Here is a 23,941-nt window from a genome sequence, read left to right on the forward strand (position 1 = left end):
CAAGATATGGCATATGTTAAACATGTTTAATGAAACTCAGAAACAATTATAAAAATCTGCGATTTCATAACATTAACGGAGCGTATGGGTCGACACCCATACATACGAACATAATGAACATTCCAGTATAGTTAGTATAGAGCTGTTAAACTATTGCAAATGGGGTATGTATCTGCAGAAAAGTTAAGAGGAAAAATTTAATATAATCCAGACTGAATTAAGAATAACAGAATAAGTAGGAAAAGGAGAACCTGAACATTGTGAATGAAAGTAAGAGGGATTTGCGGAAGCAACAGCTTTTTCAAGAATATACCGGTTCCCAGACCTAATAGGCTATTTATTTAACAAGAGCATAAACAGCGCCTCTCAAGTTTTGTCCGCACATGACGCAATCATCGCTAGAGCTCGTCTCCCACCTGGGGGGCCACCTTGCTTGTGGGACTCCTCCTTACCTGACACGGCCACTTGTAAAAGTGAAGACTTACTCCGTCCCCTTCCCCACCTCCCTCACACGCATACCTAATTGTGGCCATTATGAGGTTGTAGAAAATCAGGCGTCTTCTGCGACTGTGGTTGACGGCCAACTATATAAAGTTTTGCTTCCTCTCTTTGAGACACCACACCTTCAACAGGACTCAATTCAACATGATGTCTGCTAAGGTTAGTCTCTGAATAGTTGCGCATCCACGCACACACAAAGTATATGTATATATGTATATATATATATATATATATATATATATATATATATATATATATATATATATATATATATATATATATTATACACATACATATATATATATATATATATATATATATATATATATATATATATATATATATATATATATATATATATATGTTTGTGTGTGCGTACAGTTACTGTATGTGTGAGATGAATTTCTGATAGCCTAACAATATCTAGGATTCTTCAAAATATATCAAGACCAGTGAAAACATGCATCGTTCAATGATCATTGCACTTGTAAATAATTCTATAAACCTCAGGAGTTTTCCCTTACCAAGAGTTTTATTTAATTTCGAAGGTTTATCTTCATATACTTGTTCTCTCTATCATCTGATTTATATACTTACCTACTGATATATTTACACACATATCTTCTTATTTATCTATTCTTAGATGAGGGAGAGAAAGTGGAAGCCTAATGGGGAAGGCGTCAAAATTATTTAATTTGCCTCCAGACATCATGATTTAGATTGACTATATATATATATATATATATATATATATATATATATATATATATATATATATATATATATATATATATATATATATAGTATATTATATATGTATATATACATACATATATATATATATATATATATATATATATATATATATATATATATATATATATATATATGTTTGTGTGTTTAACTATTTTCATTACTTAATAACTTCTTCTCAAAATGATTCTAAGCTTAAAGCATGCATCATAAAATCAATCTGTGACTCAGGTGAAAATTAGTGGGCTCTTTAATTCCACAAATTGGACACCATGTGCAACGGGAGAGTTTGCCTGAAGAACAGTAATTTAACAACAGTGAACGCTTTCTATTTTGACATTTAACGACTGTGAACACTTCGGCTTTGTCTCTTACCATTTTCTAATAAGTTTCATAAACTTATGTCTGCACTTGAAGCTTTCTAAAGGAGAACATTTTCGGTATTTGTAACAGGGTGCGTAATTGCTCCTCTGTTAGATTGAAAGCATAAAAGACCAGAAAATATTGATGTGTTCTCCTGTAACAGAAAAATGTACAAGCATTATAGTTGACTTTTATACCTTTGAGCACTGGACATTACATTCCTTCCTTTTAGTTTTATTGCCGCATCTTTTCAGTTTCTTTTTCATCAAATTTTTCACCCTTTTTGTATTTTCCGCCCGTGTTCCATCTCCATATTTTGGTTTGTTTTCCGTTTCCTTTCATCAACAGTTTTATTCTTTATTTTACCCTTTTTTGTACAGTTTCCGCCTTCACAGCCGAGTCTCAGTTTTTTATTCCAATGTTCTTGAACATCTAATCTTTGTCCTACCGCATTCTATTATTGATAATGTTACATCCTTTTGACCAGCAGGACTGGAGCATTTTCTGTTTTGAGAGCAACAGTTTTAACACAGGAATGATAGAACATGTCAGACTAGTAAATAAAAAAAAGATATAATACACATTGAAGCTATGTGCATGTAATTGATATGTGTCTAGCAAAAGTAAAATTAATATAATGTAATGTAAGGCCTTCAATTTTTGTCCTTTCACATTACATTAATTCTTTAAATAAATTTATGAGTATCCGAAACGTTATGTCGTAAATCTGCTCCTAATGTCTCTCAACCTGTCTATATCTCTGTCTGATATCTTATTACCTTGATCTATGATTATTTAGTTACCTAAGACACATGCTTTGGTCACTGCGCTTGTTTTTTTGTGGTCAGCCTCCATATTGTCTCTTTTTCCAGTGACCGCTCTTATGTTTCTGATTAATGTTCTTATTCATCTCAGTGCTTTTATATTCCTGAATAATTTTTTGTTTTCGTCGTCACTCGTATTTTTATCTTTAAAGCCCATATATTTCTGCATAATACTTTTATTTCTTATTTTCATGGGAAATGCTCTCATTTTTCACACTCACACTCTTTATTTTTCCGTTGAAACCTCAGCTCTTGGTGACCCTGGCCGTCGTAGCGATTGCATCCGCGGTCCCTAGGCCCGATGGCCCTCCATACGGACACCCTCCCCCATCCTACGAGCCGGGCATGCCCTTCGATTTCGCCTACGCCGTGCAGGACGACTACTCGGGCAACAGCTACGCTCACGACGAAAACAGCGACGGAAAGGTGACCTCCGGGTCATACCGCGTCGCCCTCCCCGACGGTCGCACCCAGCTCGTTAAATTCACCGCCGATAGCCACAACGGTTACGTCGCCCAGGTGGAATACCAGGGAGAAGCTGTCTACCCTGCACCTGCACCTTACCCAGCTCCTGCGCCTTACCCAGCTCCTGCACCCTCCTACCCACATCCCCCACCAGCATACCCCTAGGAGGAGAGGTCCTTTCTGGAAAAATGAGGAACTTCACTTCCGGCTCCAACTGGAAATTTCGTAAAATGCAGTGTTCCCAGGATATGAAACAATTGCCCCGAAGTTATAACATTTTGTGTTTTCTTTTGTTGACTCTTGCTTTCTGCAAACGCACATGAAGTTGTTTATATCTATTGTTGTAATGGTTAGGTATGATTTTCCGATTGCAATATCGTTATTTGGCAAATTACGGAATATCTTTCCTTAGTTTCTCTACAGCCATCATGATACTTCCTGCTAACAAAACATAGATATTCTAGGTTATGACATTCCTCTTTTCAAGTTAGTCTTTTAAGGGAAATGTTTTAACCTTTCGCGTGCTGTACTTCTGAGGGAAACTAGACACTTGTCGAAGTCTTTCATGAAGTCCAGTTGGTCTTGTCAACATGATACTCGTAGTTGTTAGCTCACCGTAGCATTGACTTAAATATTGTCTCTTGTCTCTGCAGTTCTTGCTCTTATCTGATGTAATTTAGTGTGTAGTCATCTCTTGCTTTTTTTCGATACTTTCAGTGCGTTTAAAGATTGCTTAAATGTTTTCATTTAATTTTCCTTTTACTTACTTTAATATAGGACGTGATGGTTATTTTCTCTTGTTCCTCGAATTGTCAGACCACATCATATTTAATACCTTCAATGCAAAGGTATCTGTAGACCTTTTGTAAATAAAAGCAAACGAACAACCGCCTTCTTTACTTCCCTTGTTGAACCGTCGATTAATGACGAGAAGATCACCAGATTCCAACATTTTATGTGACGCTTTGTTCTTTCAGTCAAAGCCTCTTTTCAAGCAGATAGCATCCGCATTTTCCGTCTGAGGAGTGAGGTGCCACCTTTCCGCCATAGCTTGGCAACGGAATGTGAAGGCTACTACTTTTCTCCTCCTAGGGAGACTACTGAGGAATGACAAGTTATATATATATATATATATATATATATATATATATATATATATATATATATATATATATATATATATATATATATAAATATATGAAATTCTAAATCGAATCTAAAAAGCCTATGCCTGTCTGTATTAATGAACAGAGTTTTTCTTTAGTTTAATTACTCTGCTCCCAATGGGTCTTTCCCCTCTTGGTCATAAAGAGAGAGAAAGAGAGAAACTTCATTGTAGATGATGAAGGATATTTCAAAGAAACCTTCGAAGAAATACAATAAGATCTCTGAAATTCTAAATCGAATCTAAAAAGCCGCTGCCTATCAGTATTAATGAACAGTTTTTCTTTAATTATCTTATAATGTATATATATATATATATATATATATATATATATATATATATATATATATATATATGTATATGAATATATATATATATATATATATATATATATATATATATATATATATATTTATATATATATATATATATATATATATATATATATATATATATATATGTATATGATATATATATATATATATATATATATATATATATATATATATATATTTATATTATATATATATATATATATATATATATATATATATATATATATATATATATATATATATATATATATGTGTGTGTGTGTGTGTGTGTGTGTGTATATGAATATATATAGAAGAATCGCAGGGGAAACAGACCCGACAAACATCTCAGGTTGAAGAGGTAAAGGCATGCATGTCTCTTACAAGATCAAGTTTATTCTGCCAACGTTTCACATCACATGATGCATCTTCAATGATACATTTTTAAATTTTTAAATTTTTAAAGAAGTTTTTCTCATTGTATAAGTGACATTTTAAGTATTTATTGTCTATAATTTTCCAGCCTTGAAGATGCATCATGTGATGTGAAACGTTGGCAGAATAAACTTGATCTTGTAAGAGACATGCATGCCTTTACCTCTTCAACCTGAGATGAATATAATATATATATATATATATATATATATATATATATATATATATATATATATATATATATATATATATATATATATATTTGAATGGTAATTAAAGAAAAAACTATTCATTAATACAGATAGGCGGAGGCTTTTTAGATTCGATTTAGAATTTCAAAGATCTTATTGTATTTCTTCGAAAGTTTCTTTGAAATATCCTTCATCATCTGTAATGAAGTTTCTCTCTCCTTTCTTTATGACCAAGAGGGGAAAGACCCATTGGGAGCAGAGCGAAGGATCTGGAGTTCAGAACTCCTGTGTCTCTTTTCTTTACGGGTGCTTGTATCTTTGTCCACGATAATAACTAGTAGATTTGACAGACGATTTTCAGTATTTGTTGATCGAATATGAATTTTTATTCGCTAAAAAATGTCATATTTTGATGAGATCAGCAACTCTAAAGTTACAGTATCTTTAACAGTTTCTTGAATTCGGAAAACGCTAAATTCTTTGGCATGACTTTTCGGCCGTTCTACGTGATCTGAAACGTGCTCTGGATCACCAAAATTCCTTGAATTGAGTAAAGCAAATAAAATTTCGACCCTTTTCGCGACCGAAGAACATTCCAAAGCTGTGTCATAAAATTGTTACAAAATACATAAAGTTAGCCTTTCGAATTTCTGTGGTACTAAAAGGAAATTGGTCGTCATTCCATATATGAGATGGAAACAAGCAATTAAACTCGGACAAACAAAGTGAGTCCCGTTCTTGGAATGATTTATCCTCAGTGGTTTCAGGAACTTTTTTTTTTCTCCCTTTTTCGATTTGGTTTCTATTCTAATTCTCAAGGAATACCAATCAAATCAGATTTTGTGTTACTTGACACCAATTTAGACTCAAAATAAGGATTGTTCTATAGCGCGTTTAGAAAATTTCATCAATTGTAGGTGAGTTAAAGAACAATGGAAATATTTCGGGGAAGATACTGAACTCGAACAGCTAATATGACCGTTTTTTAGTAATTTGAGTGGCCGTTTCTTTGTAAGGATGTAAATAAGCACACGCATGAACTATAGCGCTACTGTTTGGTACCCACTTTCTTCTTTATTAAACTGGCCTTATGGCAGCGCAATATCTTGTTCTAGAGTAACCTATAGCGACGGTGCTCGTTGCATATTTGACAAGAACTGCGTCATTGCTCTCGGCAAATTTAAACGTGTATGTACAATGTGGAATACTTCTATTTTGAACTTCCAACTAAAAATACGAATAGCTTTTTCTAAAATTCTAAAATTATTTTAGATGCTACACGACAAAAAAGCAGCTTTCACAAATACCCAACTCAGTCGGTGAGTTTTGCTATGTACATTATAATGCTCCTGGTATACAATGACTCAAAATAATTATATTTTGTAGAAGTACTAATTATGTGTATTTCTTTGTCTTGATCAGGTTGATATTTTATGATATGTCTATAAGCGTAGGCTAGCTTGGTTGAGAAATATAAGGAATACAATTTATGTAGATTTTCATATAAACAACAACACCCCTCGTTTTCTTATTTAGCGTATTTTTAATTTTCGGGTATTCTTGCCTATACTTTTGGTTTATTTTAACCAGTTAAATATGTTTGCATTTACAATGGCTAACTTTTAAAAGTTTTCATCTGTAACTAGAATATCTCGATGTGGGTCATTTGCTTATAAGCTTCTGTCTATCACTTTGCGATGAATGGTTTTAAAGATATATTTTGCATTTTTCTGGTCAATTTCTTTATGTTCTTTAAATTGAGATTCAGATATGACCTCGATTTCAATATCATTAGAAATTTTCCTTTTTCGAGGTGGGAATTACTACAACACAATCATTTCTAATAAATGACAATTTAAAATGACGGGAAACCTGGTCCCCTTAAATTCGGCCAAGAATTAGTACAGTACGTGGTCGGTAATAACCAGTCAACCGCATATTTTTGACGAATTAATGAACTTAACCATTGTTTGCGAAAAAATATTCAGTATAAACTTGAAAACTTGTCTTAGTCTGTAGAATCATGCTTCATGATGCTGGTCTAAATCTGAGATGACTGATGATTAGCAACGGTCTTCATTAAAACTTAGGAACAGATCTATTGGTTAATAATATGACATAAACATTTGTTGAGCGATAGATTTAAACAAGCTGCAACTCTAGGCACGGCCTAGCTCGACCGCACATGCTCGCAACTTTTATTACTTGTAGAAAAGAACAGCCAGCTTGACGCTTTCGTGAAAGAAATTGTTTCGGTTTCGGTCAACGTTTTAAGTAATCAAGAATAAATTTTCGGACGTTTTGTTATGTTTTCGGCTGTTCAGGAGAGACTCATAACCTTTGGTCTGCCGACAAGCACATAATAATAATAATAATAATAATAATAATAATAATAATAATAATAATAATAATAATAATAATAGGTTCTATTGGTTTGCTGCTTCAGCGCATTTATTTTGTAGAAGACTTTTTCTAAGCGGACTTCTCTTCAGTGGAGGTGCGTGCTTTGCCCATATTTGTCATTTCATGAAATGACAAATATAGGCGAGCTGTTAGCACGCACCTCCACTGAAGAGAAGTCCGCAATAAGGAAAATAGAAAAGTCTTCTACAAAATAAATGCAGCTGAAGCACAATAATATTCAATAGAACCTGTTTAAAAGAGGGTCTGCTGCCAAATTATAATAATAATAATAATAATAATAATAATAATAATAATAATAATAATAATAATAATAATAATAATAATAATAATAATAATAATAATTATTATTATTATTATTATTATTATTATTAATTAGTTAATTAATTAAATCATTAATTAATTAATTAATTTTTGTTTAAAGAAAAGTCCGGTATTTGATGAGCACTTGCTAAAAAAGTAAGGCATCTAACAGGAACTTGCGCCACATAACTAGGAGACTACTAACATTTTTTTTTGGACGTGTTAGATTTGAGCATATATCTGAAATAATATAGCTCCGGCATGCCCTCTACGAGAGTTTTAAATAGTCTGGCCAGTTTGCATACACAATTGTTGCAGTTTTAAGCAACATAGAATGTGCAAAGCAGAGAGAAGGGGGATATTTATATATATATTCAATGAATTATTACATCACAGCTCAATTTTATTATACTTGATGATAACAGTCACTCATTTTAAAACAAGTATGACCAGTATGAAATTATCGAAAATGAAGTAGCGAAGAGATATAAAAAATTCCGTAGTCTCCCATTTAACGTTTTCTTTTTATAAATATTTAGAGAAAACAGTAAAAGTGAGTTATCTGCTATGGAATTTACATATACGTGCTATTTCCATGTTCTAAACCTCAAATATTGATAATTCTGATTCCTTTAATATTTAAATTGCATCATCAGTTAGAATATATGGTATGAATACAGTGACCTTATTTAGATTATGTGTTAAAAATAGACATAAATTTCACTAAGAGCAACATAGATAGTTTGACGTAAAGAAAGGATAATAATAGGTAAAATTGTTTTGATATTAAGTTGGTTTTTATTTTAAGTTGATCCGTAAGATTCATTAGGAAAAATATTAATCCAATCATTATGAAAAAGTAAATTGTTCTAGATATAGCGTTTCTGCGGGATGTTGACATTATTCAACAGTGTTGCCAACGCCGTGTTGTTTTGTTAGCATGTGTATCGTTCTTGAGCGCAAGTGAGCGTTTCTATCTCACAACCAGATGATGCTGATATTTTTTCTTTTCGTTTCGTGTTTTCCTGTATCATGTATTGCGGTGAAATATACTATATAGTTGTTTGCTTGAGTAGCGTTTTGACGTATTTGATGAACTGAGTCTTACCGGTAAAATAAACGAAAGCTAATGGTGCTACATAATGCTGACAGTGGACTTTTTTTTCAGATTCCAATGAATATCCATGTGATTACCGAATCGTACTCTCTGTATGTATATATTGTTATGCTGTGAAAACATGCACACTAAACATCAAAGCTCTACGTAAAAAATTATCGTTTACCTGTGTCTGAATAGTAACAAAATGTGAAAGAATGAACACGAAGTGAATGAACAAGCTAAAAGGACTTAAGTACAAAACAATGCTGACAGAAAGCAAGATATTGTATAACAGAAATATGTGATGCAAGGCCAGATTCAAATATCCATAAATATTAATGTATCTTTCACTATTAGTCACGACGAATTAGTCATAAAGAATCTTGTGAGAGCATGAACAAGTCACGACGAGACCCAAGAAGTAAGCAGAACAAGTTAGTAAACAATTTCAAGTGTTGATAGAAAACATATAAATAAGTTATTATAGCCAAAGAATCAGCGGCTATTCACAAAACAAAAAAGGCACGCAAAATATCAATAAGACCGGTGTATTATGAAAGAGAACGAGATGCTGGTCAGTAAGGAAGAGGATTGCCGCAAGAGAAACGATATGAGAACGTATAGACGGATGAGAACGTTGCTGATAGCAAGAATGGCGATAGGGAATATAACTTAGGCTATTGTCCTTCAGAAAAGTTTTGATAAATAGGCCTACGTGATACGCCATTGGAATGAAGGAAAAATACAGTGCAGGCAAGTAAAGAGTAAGCTGAAAAGATAAGTGATGCAGAACAGAGTTGCACGACTTTTGGGTACAAACTACAATCGAGAGAAAGATCGAAATACATAGCAAAAGAAAACCAGTGAAATTCCTCACAGAAGATGGTATTTTGAGTACATCACAATGGAGATTTACTTTTAAAGTTAATCGAGATTCTTAGAATTATCATCAGATAAGTACTGACTGATGCAGTAATCATAAGTAATGTAGAGAGGAAAGAAATAAATGTGCTCACACACATGCGGTCATGTGCTCAGTGAGTGAATGAGAATATTGAACTCATGATTGCATTCTCTTCAAACAGCGTCCCTCCATTGAAATACTTTTCCCAAGATCAAATTGCTCGCCAACTTTTTCTCTGACACAATGGTACGCATTCTTTCACTCCATATAATTGTTCAGTTTAGCTCTATTCCACCTTTTTTCTTCTTGTTTTTGAACTACCTCGTTCATTCTTTGATACTCGATAAGTTCTAAGGCTCGAATGAAAAGCCATACGGGAATCGGAGCTGAGTGATGCAAGAGTGAAAGGGTTAATACAAGTTTAAGAAAATGCTTGTGAAAATGATTTTGGAGGCTATAAGGAGAGGAATCAAAAGGATGAATGATGGTAAGGTGTCAGAAGTTGATGGAATTACATGTAAGCTTATGTAGTACGGTGGTGGAAGCATGACTGAGCAATTGTCCGGGGTGCATAAGTTATGTCTGGAAGAGAGATAAGATTCTAAGGAATAGGTGAAAAGAATAAGTATCCCTTTATGGAAGAATAACTGCACTAGAGGTGATTTAAAGAAATTTAGGTACTTGATATTGCTTAGTAGAACCTGGAAGTTTATAGTACGATTTGAATTGAGAAAGTAAGGGAGCTAACAAAGGTATTAGCGGGAGAAGAGCGGCATTGAGTAAGAAAGGTCGAAAATGTGAGAAATATGACGGTATGAAGAAGGGAGATAAGGACTGTTGAAAGAACTGATCAGAATATTTCGAGGCTATGTGGAGAAGATAAAGGGCGATAGTTTAGTGAAAAGAGCAAATAATTCGGAAGTGATAGAGGAAGGATGCGAGGTAGGCCCAAAAAACGCTGGTTACAAGGAGAAGAAGAGATATGGGAATGGGAAAGCTTTAACATCAGTTGCTGGAGAGCTTTCTCCATCAGCAGAGGATTCATCCTTAATTCAGTTGAAGAATGAAAATTACATTTGCCGTTGTCTTATTTTTTATGGAGCTAGCCCCAGGGAATAGACAATACACACACACACACACACACACACACACACACACACATATATATATATATATATATATATATATATATATATATATATATATATATATATATATATATATATATATATATAGAGAGAGAGAGAGAGAGAGAGAGAGAGAGAGAGAGAGAGAGAGAGAGAGTTTATCATTCCTGGTGCCCGTTAACCTTGTACTGCGCTATTCGAAGTTATCAGGACAGTTCTAGAAGCCTCTTCGTATGGGAAACGATATTACTTCATTATATGTTAGCTATATATGTTCTTTTACTTAACTTCCCTTATACACATATTTCTAGCTCCCTTCTAAATTCATCACTGATATTGTCAAAAGTAATTTAAGAATGCGTTGCTTTTACGTGACGCAAAAGGTAACAGGGATTGGCTCATCTTCTGATGTGAATTATGCTGTACGGTTTGCGAATGTTTAAAAACTTCTGTTGGTAAGATCCATGACTGTAGTATACAAAAAGACGCGCAAAGCACAAAGCATGCAGACGGGGAATGTAAGAATGTTAAGGAATGAAGAGTATTGCTACAGTTGAGCGAGTTAGCGTAGAAGGCGTGAGAACTTAGCGTTATGAAAAGGCTGCCGTTGGCAGAGCTGCAAGAGCCATTTCCAAGAGAGGTCTGGCACATCACATGACCTTCTCTGGTAGGTCCCGTGACCAAACAAACGCTCGCCCGCCACCCACAAACTCCTCTCGCCCATGGACATGATAGAAACCGTCCTCGACAGCAGGTGAGTACTCACCTGACGTAGGTGATAGGCCTTGCGAAGGAATTGGGTCCAGGACTTTGCTCGGGTAACAGGTAAACACGCTCCCGACTCAGAGCTTAAAAGAACGGTCCTTAGACCATTTCGGCCGAATCCCATCAAGGTGAGCAAATGAATGTCCTTTCGTGGGTATTAGTTGAAAATTGCCAATGGACGTGACGTTTAGTAATTAGGTTAACAATAATTTTTTTACTGCCAACGATAGCCAAGCTTAGAGTAGCCTATTCCAGCGTAGTCCACTGCATGACTTTATTTTGGGCAGACATCATTGATTATGGCAGGGCTTTTTTCAAGGCTAATGCCAAAACCTAATCCATAAGCTGGTGTTTTAAGCTATTCTCCCTGCATGGGGCAGTGCTGTCAGCACACCTTATGTGGTACACTGTAGGCATTGCCTAAGGTTTTTTTTTACAGCATTCCTTTGGCCCCTAGCAGCAACCCCTTTTATTCCTTCTATACTGTATCTCCACTCGTATCTCTCTTCCATCTTACTTTTCACCCTCTCTTAACAATTAATTCATAGCCTAGCCTAGTGCAACTGTGAGGCTATCCTCCTGTTAAGCCTTTCAAACCTTGATACTGTCAATTTCTGTTTCAGCACTGAATGACCGCATGGGTCCCAGGGCTTGGCCTTTGGCCTAAATTATATATATTCTATTCTGTTTTTTAAGCTATTCTGGCTTTCAAGTCCTACCAAGCCAAGAAAAGACAACAGAATTTTACAAGTTTCCAAGGATACAAATTTAGTACTTTTAGTTGTTTATGGGATTTTGGCCTCGACAAATTTTATATTCATTTTGGTAATTCTTTATATTAGCTCCGTGCTTGTTTTTACCTTTTCACCTGTTTTTTTCTACACTTTTAGGGGTTCTGATACTGGCGATGCATCTTTTTGTTGTTGGCCAAATGGAATGTCCCTCGCCGTGTTTAGTACTGGCCCCGGGTGGGGTTGGGTTAACAAGTTATTGCACTTGCCGGATGGGATATGAACTGTTCAAAACAGACGTACCCGTGCTCTGTCTTGTGAAGATCGCGTATGGAAACCCCTTGCTGGATGGACTTCAGGGTCTAATTACAGGTTAATTAAACTCGAGCGCCAAAAATTAAAGGTAAATTCATAATTAGCATCCAAAAAACTGTAGAAAAAGCTAAGTTAGAAGGCAGTCGCTGCCACGGAGCTACTATATAGTTCTATCTTCATTTTGTGTTGGAAATTCGTAGATGTAGATAACTTTGACAAATCCCTCTGATCTCTAATGATATTTGGGTTTTCAGTGGAGAGCTGGAATTTTTGAGTAGGGAGAACAGAGTAGGCTTTAACCCATGAGGTGCTTGGGGGGATGCCAGTTAAGGACGACGGCAATATTGTGCATTTGCAACTAATGTCATAGAACCAATATTTTCTTGCTTATTTTTCAACTTATCCCCAAGTATTATACATGGTTGAAATTGCGTTTTATCACAGATAAATAATCAATAAAAAAATATAAGATACGTTTAAAAATTTGTATTTAAAATTGTTTTTTGGAAAAAAAAAAATTTCAGAAACAATTTTTTTATTCTTGGAAGGCTCAATGCAGTATTTTCTTATATATACAATTCCAATTTTTTTCACGCCAAAATTACTCCTTATATACCGGTACTGAAGAAATACCCGAAAAAATACAAAAAATTACAATAGTTAGTAATTGGCTAGATGGGTTTATATGCATGTGTATTTAACTATCATATGCAAGCTAGCCTAAACACCAATATTACTCACTGAATAAAAATGTTATAAAACTCAAGTGAACTCAAATATTTTTTTCTACTACATATCAGGTACAAAAGTTCTTTATTATTTATTCATTATCATTGTTTCTTTTTGGGCGCCCTTTCACCCGAAAATAGTGGTCCAACTCGGGCCAACACTTCTCGTGAACTCCTACATTACATCCCGGGCACCAGTGTTTTGATCTTTTTGGACATGTAGCACACAATCTTAGTTTTGTCCCATCCAGTCTTGCCAACCAGTGCTGTGTTCCGCATCCAGGTGATGAGGGACCAGGTGATGAATTTGACAAATTTGACAGACGACTACTGGAAGGTGACAAAGATGATGCTGGGATCACTGGATAGGCATGAATTTGCTCGTCTTGCCAAAGGACTCCTACTGTCATAGGAATAAGTTCGTATCTCTCGACTGGTTTATCAGTGTTTATTTGATAAAGAATATATGCATTTAGCACTAAAATATCAAAGATACTCATAAATATTTTTTTCCAGTACCTCCTTGTAAGTCTTGAGCAGCAAAATGATACAGTTTCTTGTCACTCAAGTCCACCCCACCCGTTCCTATGTTATAATCATTTAAAACTTTAGGTTTCCCAACATCAGTATACTTTTTGTTTAGTGTTACATTTTCGGCATGTGAAAATGTTGTTAGTATATATACTGGCTTACGAGAAGGTTTTTCTTTTTAAGCCACAGGTAAGGAGTTGACCCTTCCTCACATACACAGTGTCACCTACCTTCAGTTTTTCATTTTTCAATATAGATGGCAAAAACTTTGATGTTATCCTTATGGTTCCGGTAAGGGAGGTATTATGAAGCAATAAATTATTAGCAAGAGGCACTTTTGTATAAGAATTATCTGTTACAAGATGGTAACCTTCATTCAGTAGATTACTCTTCTCCGTAATACTCATTACCACAGTATGTGCAAGACCTTTCTCGGATCCACTGGCATAAAAATCCCTCCCTGAATGTAAGTCATTACTGGCTTCACACAATTCAGATTTTTTTTATACCGTACCTGGAATGCCTCTTGTTTGGCACATATTGAATGTACGCACACCTGTTGCGCATACCTACCATACTCATCTAAAGATACGGTTTGCTCTGGGTGATAATGGTGCTTGAACAAACTGTTACATGAATCCAGAAATGGCCTTATACGAGCCCAAGCATTGAACTGAGGATGACCTCTAGGATAGACAAGAGCATTATCACTAACATGAAAAAATTTACTAATGAGCAAGTATTCATCCCTTGCCATAGTCTCAGAAAAAAAGGGAATTCTAGTTTCTCTAGAAGTGCTCCAAAAATGCTTTACATTTTTCAAAGGAATAAGACCCATCAACAAGGACAAACCCAAAAACTTTTTCATTTTGTTTCGAGTGACAGGTTTCCATCGAGAATATCGTGAATGCGGATGTGATGCCATCCACTCTTCCTTCTCAGAAAGAACTTGCTTTGCATATCTGTTGGTTTCAGTGACTGATTTGTTGACAATGGCATTATTCATAAATAACAGCACATACTCTATTGTATGTGCATTTTTACTAGGAATGTTTATTGGTCTTATATGTCTCTGCAAAAAACTAAATCTTGTACCTGAACAAGGGTTTTCAGTTGCATATACGCGACCCCATAAGCTTCCCACATCAATATGCACATCGTTATCACTGTTACTTCCACTGTCATTGTCAGTATCGTCACTGTCGTAATTATTGATATCGAAATCACTGCATGATGATAATGAATCAACATCATTGTCAAAAGAAGCCATTATCTCAAAGAAAATGCAAAATAAACAAAGAACTATAAAAATCTTTGACCATTGCTCAAATTCAAGTTGCAAAAGCCTTCCTGGCCACCCCCCTGCCACTGAAGGAAGGTTTACAATTTTGCTATTTTTATACCTATGATTAAGAGAAATCTGGCATCTTTTATGCTCAAGAGTAAGCTGAATGGTTGGTGAGACTGTTGATGTCACTCAAACAGAGCTAAAGGGAGCAGCTAATTTTACAGCGATATTTAAAAATAAAGCGTCGATAATATCGACGTCGTCCTCACGCAGCATATATAGCGTCGATTTTAGCGACGCACCGCACCTTGTGGGTTAATGCAGAGATACAGCCTAACCTAACCTTCCCTAATCCAATCAAAGGCTTCACCTCCCTGGGCCTCCAAACCTGATCTGACCTAGAGTAGCATAAAATATGTATGCTAGGATTTTTGTACCCAAGAATATATCCTCCTTTCAACAAGAAATTATGCAACATGACCTCTGTCAGTATTTGCCATAGTTCTGTTAAAGCATTAGCTATTAACAAAAATTACTGTTTAAATAATTTGAAACAGAAATTTTTGAAACATCAGAAATTTTGGGGAAGACTCATTTCATTGTTATGAATTATCAGTAGCAGCAGAATTTTGCTGGGACTGTTAAACCCAGGAACATTATCCTTGGTGAGGATTTATCCTGTTGAGATAGCCCATGCCTAGGCCATGTTTTTGATCTGCTTGCTGGATGCTACCTGCATAAATATTCTGTTCAAACAAAAACATAAACCCATTGGCCTATATAAATACAATATGGTCAGGTTTGTCAAATGTAAGAGCAGAGTTTGTAAATCATCCCATATACTTTATAAATATGTTGTTAGGTTTTCTACATATTGAGAAGTTTTAGCCAAGACCAGGCCACACATTTGAACAGAAACTTGACTCAGTGACCTACATAGGCTACATACACTATGGTCAAGTTTTTTTAATGTGGGGACAGTGAGGAAAAACTTACATTTTTTCATATAATTTCGGATATCGGTTTTTATTCCTTTCACAACAATAAAGTAATTAATGGATGAAAAAACATTAATATGTAGCACAAGAACTTAATAGATTTGTGCTTAAAGACACCCTGAAACTATCAGATCCAACAAAGTGAAAGATTAAAAAAATGTGTGATTACTGATTAGACACTTCATAGCTGACTAGCGTAAAGTAGAGGAGTGATAGGTTAAGTGATGGAAATAATACATGACAAAACATTGATCCTTAGCAAATGTTATTGTTGCCATTACTAAGAAGATAGGTGAGAGGTCAGCACGTTAGACTGAACTAAATCTTGAAAAGTAATCCTTAAAAAATATGGTTCCGTTTGTAAGCAAACTTTAGATATAATTTCTGCAACATACAAATATCTTGGTAATTAGGCAGTACACTTGCAACAAATACATCAAAAAGGAAAATTTTCTAAGGTATTCCAGTGACAAAAGCTAATGCAGAAATGCTGTAGGTAATTATGGGCTACTTGTAAAATGATGCAGAAGAAAGCCATAGGCTTAGTCTGAAGGGTAGTACCGTAATAGGGCCACTGTAATTCTTAGCCAAATATGAGAATCATATGGTGCTTCATGTGTTTTATGGATGGTATCTAAACAGACTGAGCTTCTTAGTTTTCCGAGAATTTTTGTTATTTTAAACGACACTCCAGACACTGCTTGCTCAGGCTGGGCCCTATCACACTGTCATCTCTTTTACAGACTGTTAAGTAAGTTATCAGGGTCATCATCCCCATGCTTGCTCATGGTCTTGACTAGGAACATAACATTTTCGGGTGGGTTCCAGCTTACTTGCCTGTTGGGATAAACAACCTCCCGGTTAAGGAGGTAGTCTCCTCAAAAGGTGATGGTTTATATTTCCATAGGAATAGATATGCTTTAAAACCAGAGCCTTTTATGTATGAGTATTCCTCAGTGCTAGCCAGAATCAGTTGTTGAAACATAGTAGCCTAACAAGGTACAATAATTAACAGGTGGTTAAGCGGGTGAATTGCAGAATACTCTTCGCTAACTTGCTGCCCATCACCAAGCCCATTTTCCTTTGGCCACAGGGACAAAGCTGGGTGGTGGAGGTTGGAAATATGATAAAAGGCTGTGATGTGTACTAAAAAAATACAATTTCACTTATACAACTACCCGGTAGTTACATATAGCTGTCGTCTTTGACGCCACGGCAGTATTCAAATTTCGCGACTAGCGCTAAGCGTTATTTAAAGGTGATCGCTCTACCCCCGCCCTCTATCGGGTATCGGGAACCGTTCCAAGAACACGTCATTAGTTTTGCCGTGCGAACCGTAATACGGTTCTGCTGCTGGTGGTATTTCTCAACAATTCGAACTTGTAGTTCCCTTTTTTGGTGAAGTACTCGGTTTGTTGTTTTTTGCTGGCGCTAGTTATTGCTTGAGCGTTATTCTTAGTTAGACTATTATGTCTGATTCAGGTTCTAGTGGTATCCGGTTTTGCAGCAAAGGCTGCAAAACCAGGCTTGTTAAGCTTAGTTTAGATCTGCACACTTCTTGCTTTTCATGCAGGGGCAAAAATGTTCTGCTGACTTGACTTGTAACGAGTGTGAACTACTAACTTTGTCTGACTGGAGTGCTTTGGGGGAAGTACATGAAGAAGCTAGAGAAAGATAGGATTAGGAAGGCCTCTTCTAGGTCTTCGAGGTCAGGAGGTAGTCAAGAGGTTTCGTAAACCCTATTAACCCTGCTCCCCTGTAGTTCCTGTAGTTTTACCTGCCCCGGACACCGTTTCTCCCAATCCTGATACCATGTCAGTCCTTAATGCTTTTATGTCTTCCATGCAGAAAATGGGAGACAATTTGCAGCGGTTAGTAGACCGCAGTGATAATGCAAGTGTTGTTCCTTGTGTAAGCGTTGTGGAGGAGGTAGCTTCTCTGCCCATTCACGCTCCCAGGTCTAGGCCCCTGTCAGGCTCCCAGGTTCCAGGGAGAAGGCATGCCGAAAGGAGGTGAGTGGGACCTGCTCCCGAGCAGTTGCCCCCTCAAGCAGTCCTGTTGCCGCTTCCCAGGCTGCTGGCCCTCACCACCGAAAAGGTGAGGAGCGGATAGTTTTGAGTGGCTCCAGTTGGAGTTCCTCTCCTCCTAGAGGATGGCGTTTTCGCGACGCTTCTAGACCTTTGTAGAGGTCTCGTCTACTTTCACCATCGAAGATTCCTAAGAAGAAGGCGCTTCTGGAGGATCCTACCCCTTCCTGTAGCTTTTGGGCAGAACTGGAGAGGCTTTCTTCGTCGGACTCGTCTCATTCGTTTTCGGCTGAGCCTCCTTATAAGACAGTTGCAGCTGAGAGGTCTGCTCCTTTGGCGCCAGCGACTCCTGTGACTCCTGTTCCTGTAGCGCCTGCTCCAGGATTCGATGGACCTCAACAGCTAGTGATTGACGGAATCAATGCCCGTTTGGACTCGATTTTACAACTTTTGTGTAAAAGTCAAGTCTCTTCTTTGGCTCCTCCTACGATGCCAGCGGCGCCCATCTCGACTCCTCTTTCAGTCGCCCGGTAGCGCCATTTGCGCCCCGTTGGCGCCACCTTTGGCTGCTGTGCCGATTGCGCCTCCTTTGGCGCCTCCTGTGATGCCAGCGGCGCCGCTCGACTACTCTTTCAGCCGCTCGGTAGCGCCGCCGCTTGCGCCTCCATTGGCGCTACCTGTCGTCGTGGTACCGACTGCTCCTCCTTTGGCGCCACCTTTGGTTGCTGTACCATCTGCGCCTCCTTTGGCGCCTCCGATGGCTCCTCAACAGGCTCAAACTCTTTCGGTGACACAGCAAGAATATGTCACGAGCCTCCCAGCCCCCGCTCGTGTAACTCAAGTTTCAGTTCAAGGGGACTTGGATGAAGACGTAGTCCAGCTGGACTTGTCCCCAGTATCTGACGAACTCCTCTCGGGCTTAGAGGAGCAGTGTAAGGAGGAGAAGTCTCCGCAACTCTCTTCTTACAAGAAGCTCTTGAAGTTCTTTATTGAGAACTTCCCTGATTCGTTCTCGCCTGCGGCTCCTCCGTCTCCTGGGTCCCAGTACAAGAGGGACAAGGCTTCTGTTTCTTCTTCGGACTTTACGAAACTTGTCCTGTCCGTCTCGGCGAAGAAAGGCCTTAAGAAGATGGATGCTTGGCTGGCCGAGAAGAGGGAAATTGGGAAGAACGTCTTCTGTCTTCCTCCTTCTCGTCGTTCCTTCCGTAACCGGGGTTGGTACGAGACTGGGGAAATGTTTTCCCTGGGTGTTGCACAGGGGGACTTCTCCAGTCTCGTGGATGCCAGTAGGAGGACCGCACTTAATTCTGCGAAGGTTTTCTTTACGTCCTCCGAACTGGATCAAGTTTTCAAGAGCGTGTTTCGGACTCTTGAAATAGTGAGCTTCCTGGACTGGGCGATTGCGGCCTTAGCCAGGAAGATTAAGGATTTTAATCTTCCTTCTGAGCTCTTGGATGATGTGGTAGGAGTAGTAGACTGCATTGATAGGGGCATCTGCGACGGTGCAGTAGAACTTGCCTCTTTATTTACGGCAGGAGTTCTCAAAAAGAGGCAACTTTGGTGCTCCTTTTTAGCAAAAGGTATTTCTTCAAACCAGAAGTCGGCTCTCCTGTTTTCTCCTTTGGACAAGGCACATCTTTTTCCACAAGAGTTGGTTTCTGCAATTTCCCAGGCGTTAGCTCAGAAGTCAACCCAGGATCTTTTGTCGCAGTCTGCCAAGAAAGCGAAAAGACCTGTGCTTTCTACTGCTTTTTTGCACGGTGTTTTGTCTCCTGCTATCTCGTTTGGACAGTCTAAAGGGAGATCCTCTAGACGTGTTTTTGGCAGGGCCAGAGGAAAAGGCAAAGCCACGCCTAGAACCTTGGCGGCCCCCGAGAAGAAATGATCCTTTTGTCCTCCATTCAGCAGTAGGAGCCAGACTGCAGAGGTTCTGGCAAGAGTGGCAACGGATCTCGGCAGACCCTTGGACGATCCAAGTTTTAAAGGAAGGATATGCCATCCCCTTCCTTTCCAAACCTCCTTTAGTGGAGGCTCCAGTTTCTTTACAGGCGTGCTCGCACAACTCCATGAAACTAGACGCCCTTCGCTCAGAAGTCCGAGCCATGCTGGAGAAGGAAGCGATAGAACTGCTTCATGCCCCTCTATCTCCAGGTTTCTACAATCGTCTGTTCCTGGTTACGAAAGCATCAGGGGGATGGAGACCCGTACTGGACGTGAGTGCGTTGAATGTCTTCGTTCAGAAGACAAAATTCTCCATGGAGACAACGCAGTCGGTCTTGGCGTCTTTACATCAGGGGGATTGGATGGTTTCTCTAGACCTCCAAGACGCTTACTTTCACGTCCCAATACACCCAGATTCAAGGAAGTTCCTGAGGTTCGTCTTCGAGGGACAGGTGTATCAGTTCCGTGCCCTCTGCTTCGGTCTGTCGACAGCCCTGCAAGTTTTCACAAGGGTCCTGTTATCAGTAGCCAGACACCTTCACCTGGAAGGAATTCGAGTTTCTATGTACCTCGACGATTGGCTGTTCAAAGTGGCGTCGAGGGAGAGCTGTATGGAGGACCTATCAAAGACTCTTCAATTGGCAAAGTCTCTAGGCCTCATTGTCAACGAGAAGAAGTCTTGCCTTACTCCCAGTCAGCAGATTGTCTATTTGGGAGTGAGTCTGGACTCTCAGACTTTTCAGGCTTTTCTGTCCAGTCAACGGATAGCCTCATGCCTGCAGAAGATCGACGACTTTCTGCAGAGGAAGATTTGTTCCGCGAACGAGTGGATGAGCCTCGTGGGAACCTTAGCTTCAGTGGAGAAGTTTGTAAGACTGGGGCGCTTGAACCTGAGGCCACTGCAGTTTTACCTGCAAGAGAAATGGCCCAGGAAACAGTTCCTGGACTCCTTCACCTTCGCCATTTCGGAAGAGATAAAGGAGTGCCTCCGTTGGTGGAGGTCAGAAGGAAGGCTGACACAAGGACTTCCTCTTCAGCTTCCGAACCCAGACCTAACTTTGTTTTCCGACGCCTCGGACAAGGGCTGGGGAGCGACTATGGGGACAAAAGAAGTTTCGGGCCAGTGGCAAAGAGAAGAGAGAAACTGGCATATAAATCGAAAGGAACTAAAAGCGGTTCACTTAGCTCTGTTGGCCTTTCAACAAGAAGTGGAAGGCAAATGTGTCTTGGTCCAGGCGGACAACACGACCGCTCTGGCATACATTCGGAAACAGGGGGGCACTCACTTGTGGTCCCTCTACGAGACCTCGAGGGAGCTACTAGTTTGGGCGGAGGAGATCGGGACCAGACTAGTAACGAGATTCATTCAAGGGGAGAGAAATGTAGCGGCGGACCTTCTCAGCAGAAAGAACCAGGTCCTGTCCAACGAGTGGACTTTACATCCCCTAGTTTGCGAGGAGCTATGGAAGGTATGGGGACGTCCGCTCATAGATCTCTTTGCAACCGACAAAACGACTCGGCTGCCCCTTTACTGCTCTCCGGTTCTAGACAGCAAAGCGGTTTTCGTGGATGCAATGTTCATGAACTGGTCAGACCTGGATCTTTATGCTTTTCCCCCGTTCAAGATCCTGTGGCAAGTCATCTCGAAGTTCTCAAGCCATCGGAACGTAAGGATGACTCTGGTGGCTCCATTCTGGCTGTCCAGGGAGTGGTTCCCGGACCTTCTAAACCTCCTGTCAGACTTTCCGAGACTTCTGCCAGAGAGACCAGATTTACTCAGACAGCCGCACTTTCAGAGGTTCCACCAAAACTTGTCCGCTCTTCATCTTGTCGCCTGCAGACTGTCAGGAGACTCATCAGAAAGAGAGGCTTTTCAAGAGAGGCTTGGAAGCTATCGCGAAGCCAAGAAGAGAATCCTCTGACAATGTTTACCAGGCGAAGTGGACACAGTTTAGGTCCTGGTGTCGAAGAGAAGGCGTGTCTTCTTCTTCGACGTCTATAGCCCAGATGGCCGATTTTCTCTTGTTCCTCCACAGAGAAAAAGCTTGCTGTGCCTACTATTAAAGGGTATAGAGCCATGTTAGCCGGTCTTTCGACATAGGGGTCTTGAAGTGTCTTTGAGTCAAGACCTTTCAGATCTGATTAGATCATTTAATACGTCAAAGAGGGACCAGAAGAGACCAGTGGCGTGGAATCTTGACGTAGTGCTGAGATGGTTACGGTCTCAGTCCTTTGAACCGATGGCGAACATCTCCTTGAAGGATCTCACGAAGAAGACTCTCTTTTTGGTAGCTCTGGCTACGGCCAGGAGAGTAAGTGAGCTACATGCGATAGATAAAAGAGTAGGCTTTGCTAAGGGGAAGGCAGTATGTATGTCTACTCTTGGTTTCTTAGCCAAGAACGAAGACCCGTCAAGACCTTGGCCAAGAGAGTTTGAAATTAAGGACCTTTCCCAATTGGTCGGTCCCGAAGAACCCGAGAGGTACCTCTGCCCTGTGAGAGCTCTCAAGTTCTATGTTCAGAGAACGAAGAAGCTCAGAGGTCCCAGTGACCACCTCTGGTGCTCGGTTAGAGATCCTTCGAGGCCTCTCTCTTAAGAATGCCCTTTCCTTCTTTTTGAGAAGCCTGATAAAAGAAGCTCATGAGCATTGTGCTGACTCGGAGATGAGTATTCTTAAGGTAAAGGTGCACGAGATAAGAGCAGTTTCGACTTCCGTAGCCTTTAGCAGAAACTTATCTGTTAAAGACTTGGTTAAGTCTACATTTTGGAGATGCAAGTCAGTATTTGCATCGCATTACTTAGTGGACGTGCAAACTGTTTTCGAAAAGTGCAGTACGCTGGGGCCCTTTATTGCGACTGACACGGTGTTGGGGGAGGGTGAAAAGGAGTCCGCTCCTTAACTAACATTTTCACCTTGGTGTTGGGGTTGTTGTTTTTTAAGGTTGTCTGGAGATACATGGTGTGGTAGTATCTTCCAGTTTTTAATCTTTGGTATTGGTTTTATGGTAATGTTAGGTGATCCCTCGTTTTGTTGTTCGTCGTACTGCGCCCTGATCAAGGGCATCAGACTTGTCCGTACGCAGCCATGTTCTCTACGGCAGGTACTGTTTTTTATTGTGTCCGACACACGGATCCCTTATATCCTCTCGGCACAATATAAAGGCCAGCAGACTACAGAGGCAGTAACCACTGAGTCAGCTACCTTTAAAGGTAAGGAACCTATGTCTAACTTGTTGCAAGTAGATAATTCCAAGAATTTTATTAGTTGCCAGTGTCCCACCTCCTCAAGGTGCCAATCAGCTATATGTAACTACCGGGTAAGTTGTATAAGTGAAAATGACATTTTTATGATAAAATAACGTTTCACTTATACTTACCCGGTAGTTACATAATCATAACCTCCCCCTCCTCCCTCACCTGGGCAGTTGGGCAAAAACTTATGGCGTGTTCTTGAACGGTTCCCGATACCCCGATAGAGGGCGGGGTTAGAGGGATCACCTTTCAGAACGCTAGTGCTAGCGAAATTTGAATACTGCCGTGACGTCAAAGACGACAGCTATATGTAACTACCGGGTAAGTATAAGTGAAACGTTATTTTATCATAAAAATGTCATATTACTTTAAAAACATTTTGTTCTTGCAGAAATACAAATGACCACTTTTTATGTAGGAAACTTGTTCTAAGTGTGAAGTTGTCTCTTTCAGTCAATTGGAAGGTGAAACCAACCTAAATGTATCACGATTCTGGTCA

At 38.9% G+C, this 23,941-nt stretch overlaps 2 protein-coding genes across 3 annotated transcripts in view; both read left to right on the forward strand.

The window, feature by feature from the left end:
- The first annotated feature begins 522 nt into the window (after positions 1-522).
- Positions 523-3,216, forward strand: LOC136826563 (cuticle protein 7-like). Its single transcript, XM_067083747.1, has 2 exons — positions 523-660; positions 2,691-3,216. The coding sequence occupies exons 1-2, from the start codon at positions 646-648 to the stop codon at positions 3,069-3,071; spliced, it is 396 nt and encodes a 131-aa protein (XP_066939848.1). The 5' UTR covers positions 523-645; the 3' UTR covers positions 3,072-3,216.
- An 8,200-nt stretch (positions 3,217-11,416) lies between these two features.
- LOC136826564 (upstream stimulatory factor 1-like) overlaps positions 11,417-23,941 on the forward strand; it is a 74,460-nt gene continuing 61,935 nt past the window's right edge. The window contains exons 1-2 of one of the 2 annotated variants that reach the window (XM_067083748.1): positions 11,475-11,619; positions 13,546-13,773. In XM_067083748.1, the coding sequence (XP_066939849.1) occupies positions 13,691-13,773 (83 nt within the window). In that variant the 5' untranslated portion in view covers positions 11,475-11,619; positions 13,546-13,690. Of the gene's footprint in view, positions 11,620-13,545; positions 13,774-23,941 lie in introns of both variants that reach the window. The other variant, XM_067083749.1, reaches the window with a different exon arrangement.

Source organism: Macrobrachium rosenbergii, chromosome 41 (assembly GCF_040412425.1).
Source record: "Macrobrachium rosenbergii isolate ZJJX-2024 chromosome 41, ASM4041242v1, whole genome shotgun sequence".
NCBI classification, from domain to species: Eukaryota; Metazoa; Arthropoda; class Malacostraca; order Decapoda; family Palaemonidae; genus Macrobrachium; species Macrobrachium rosenbergii.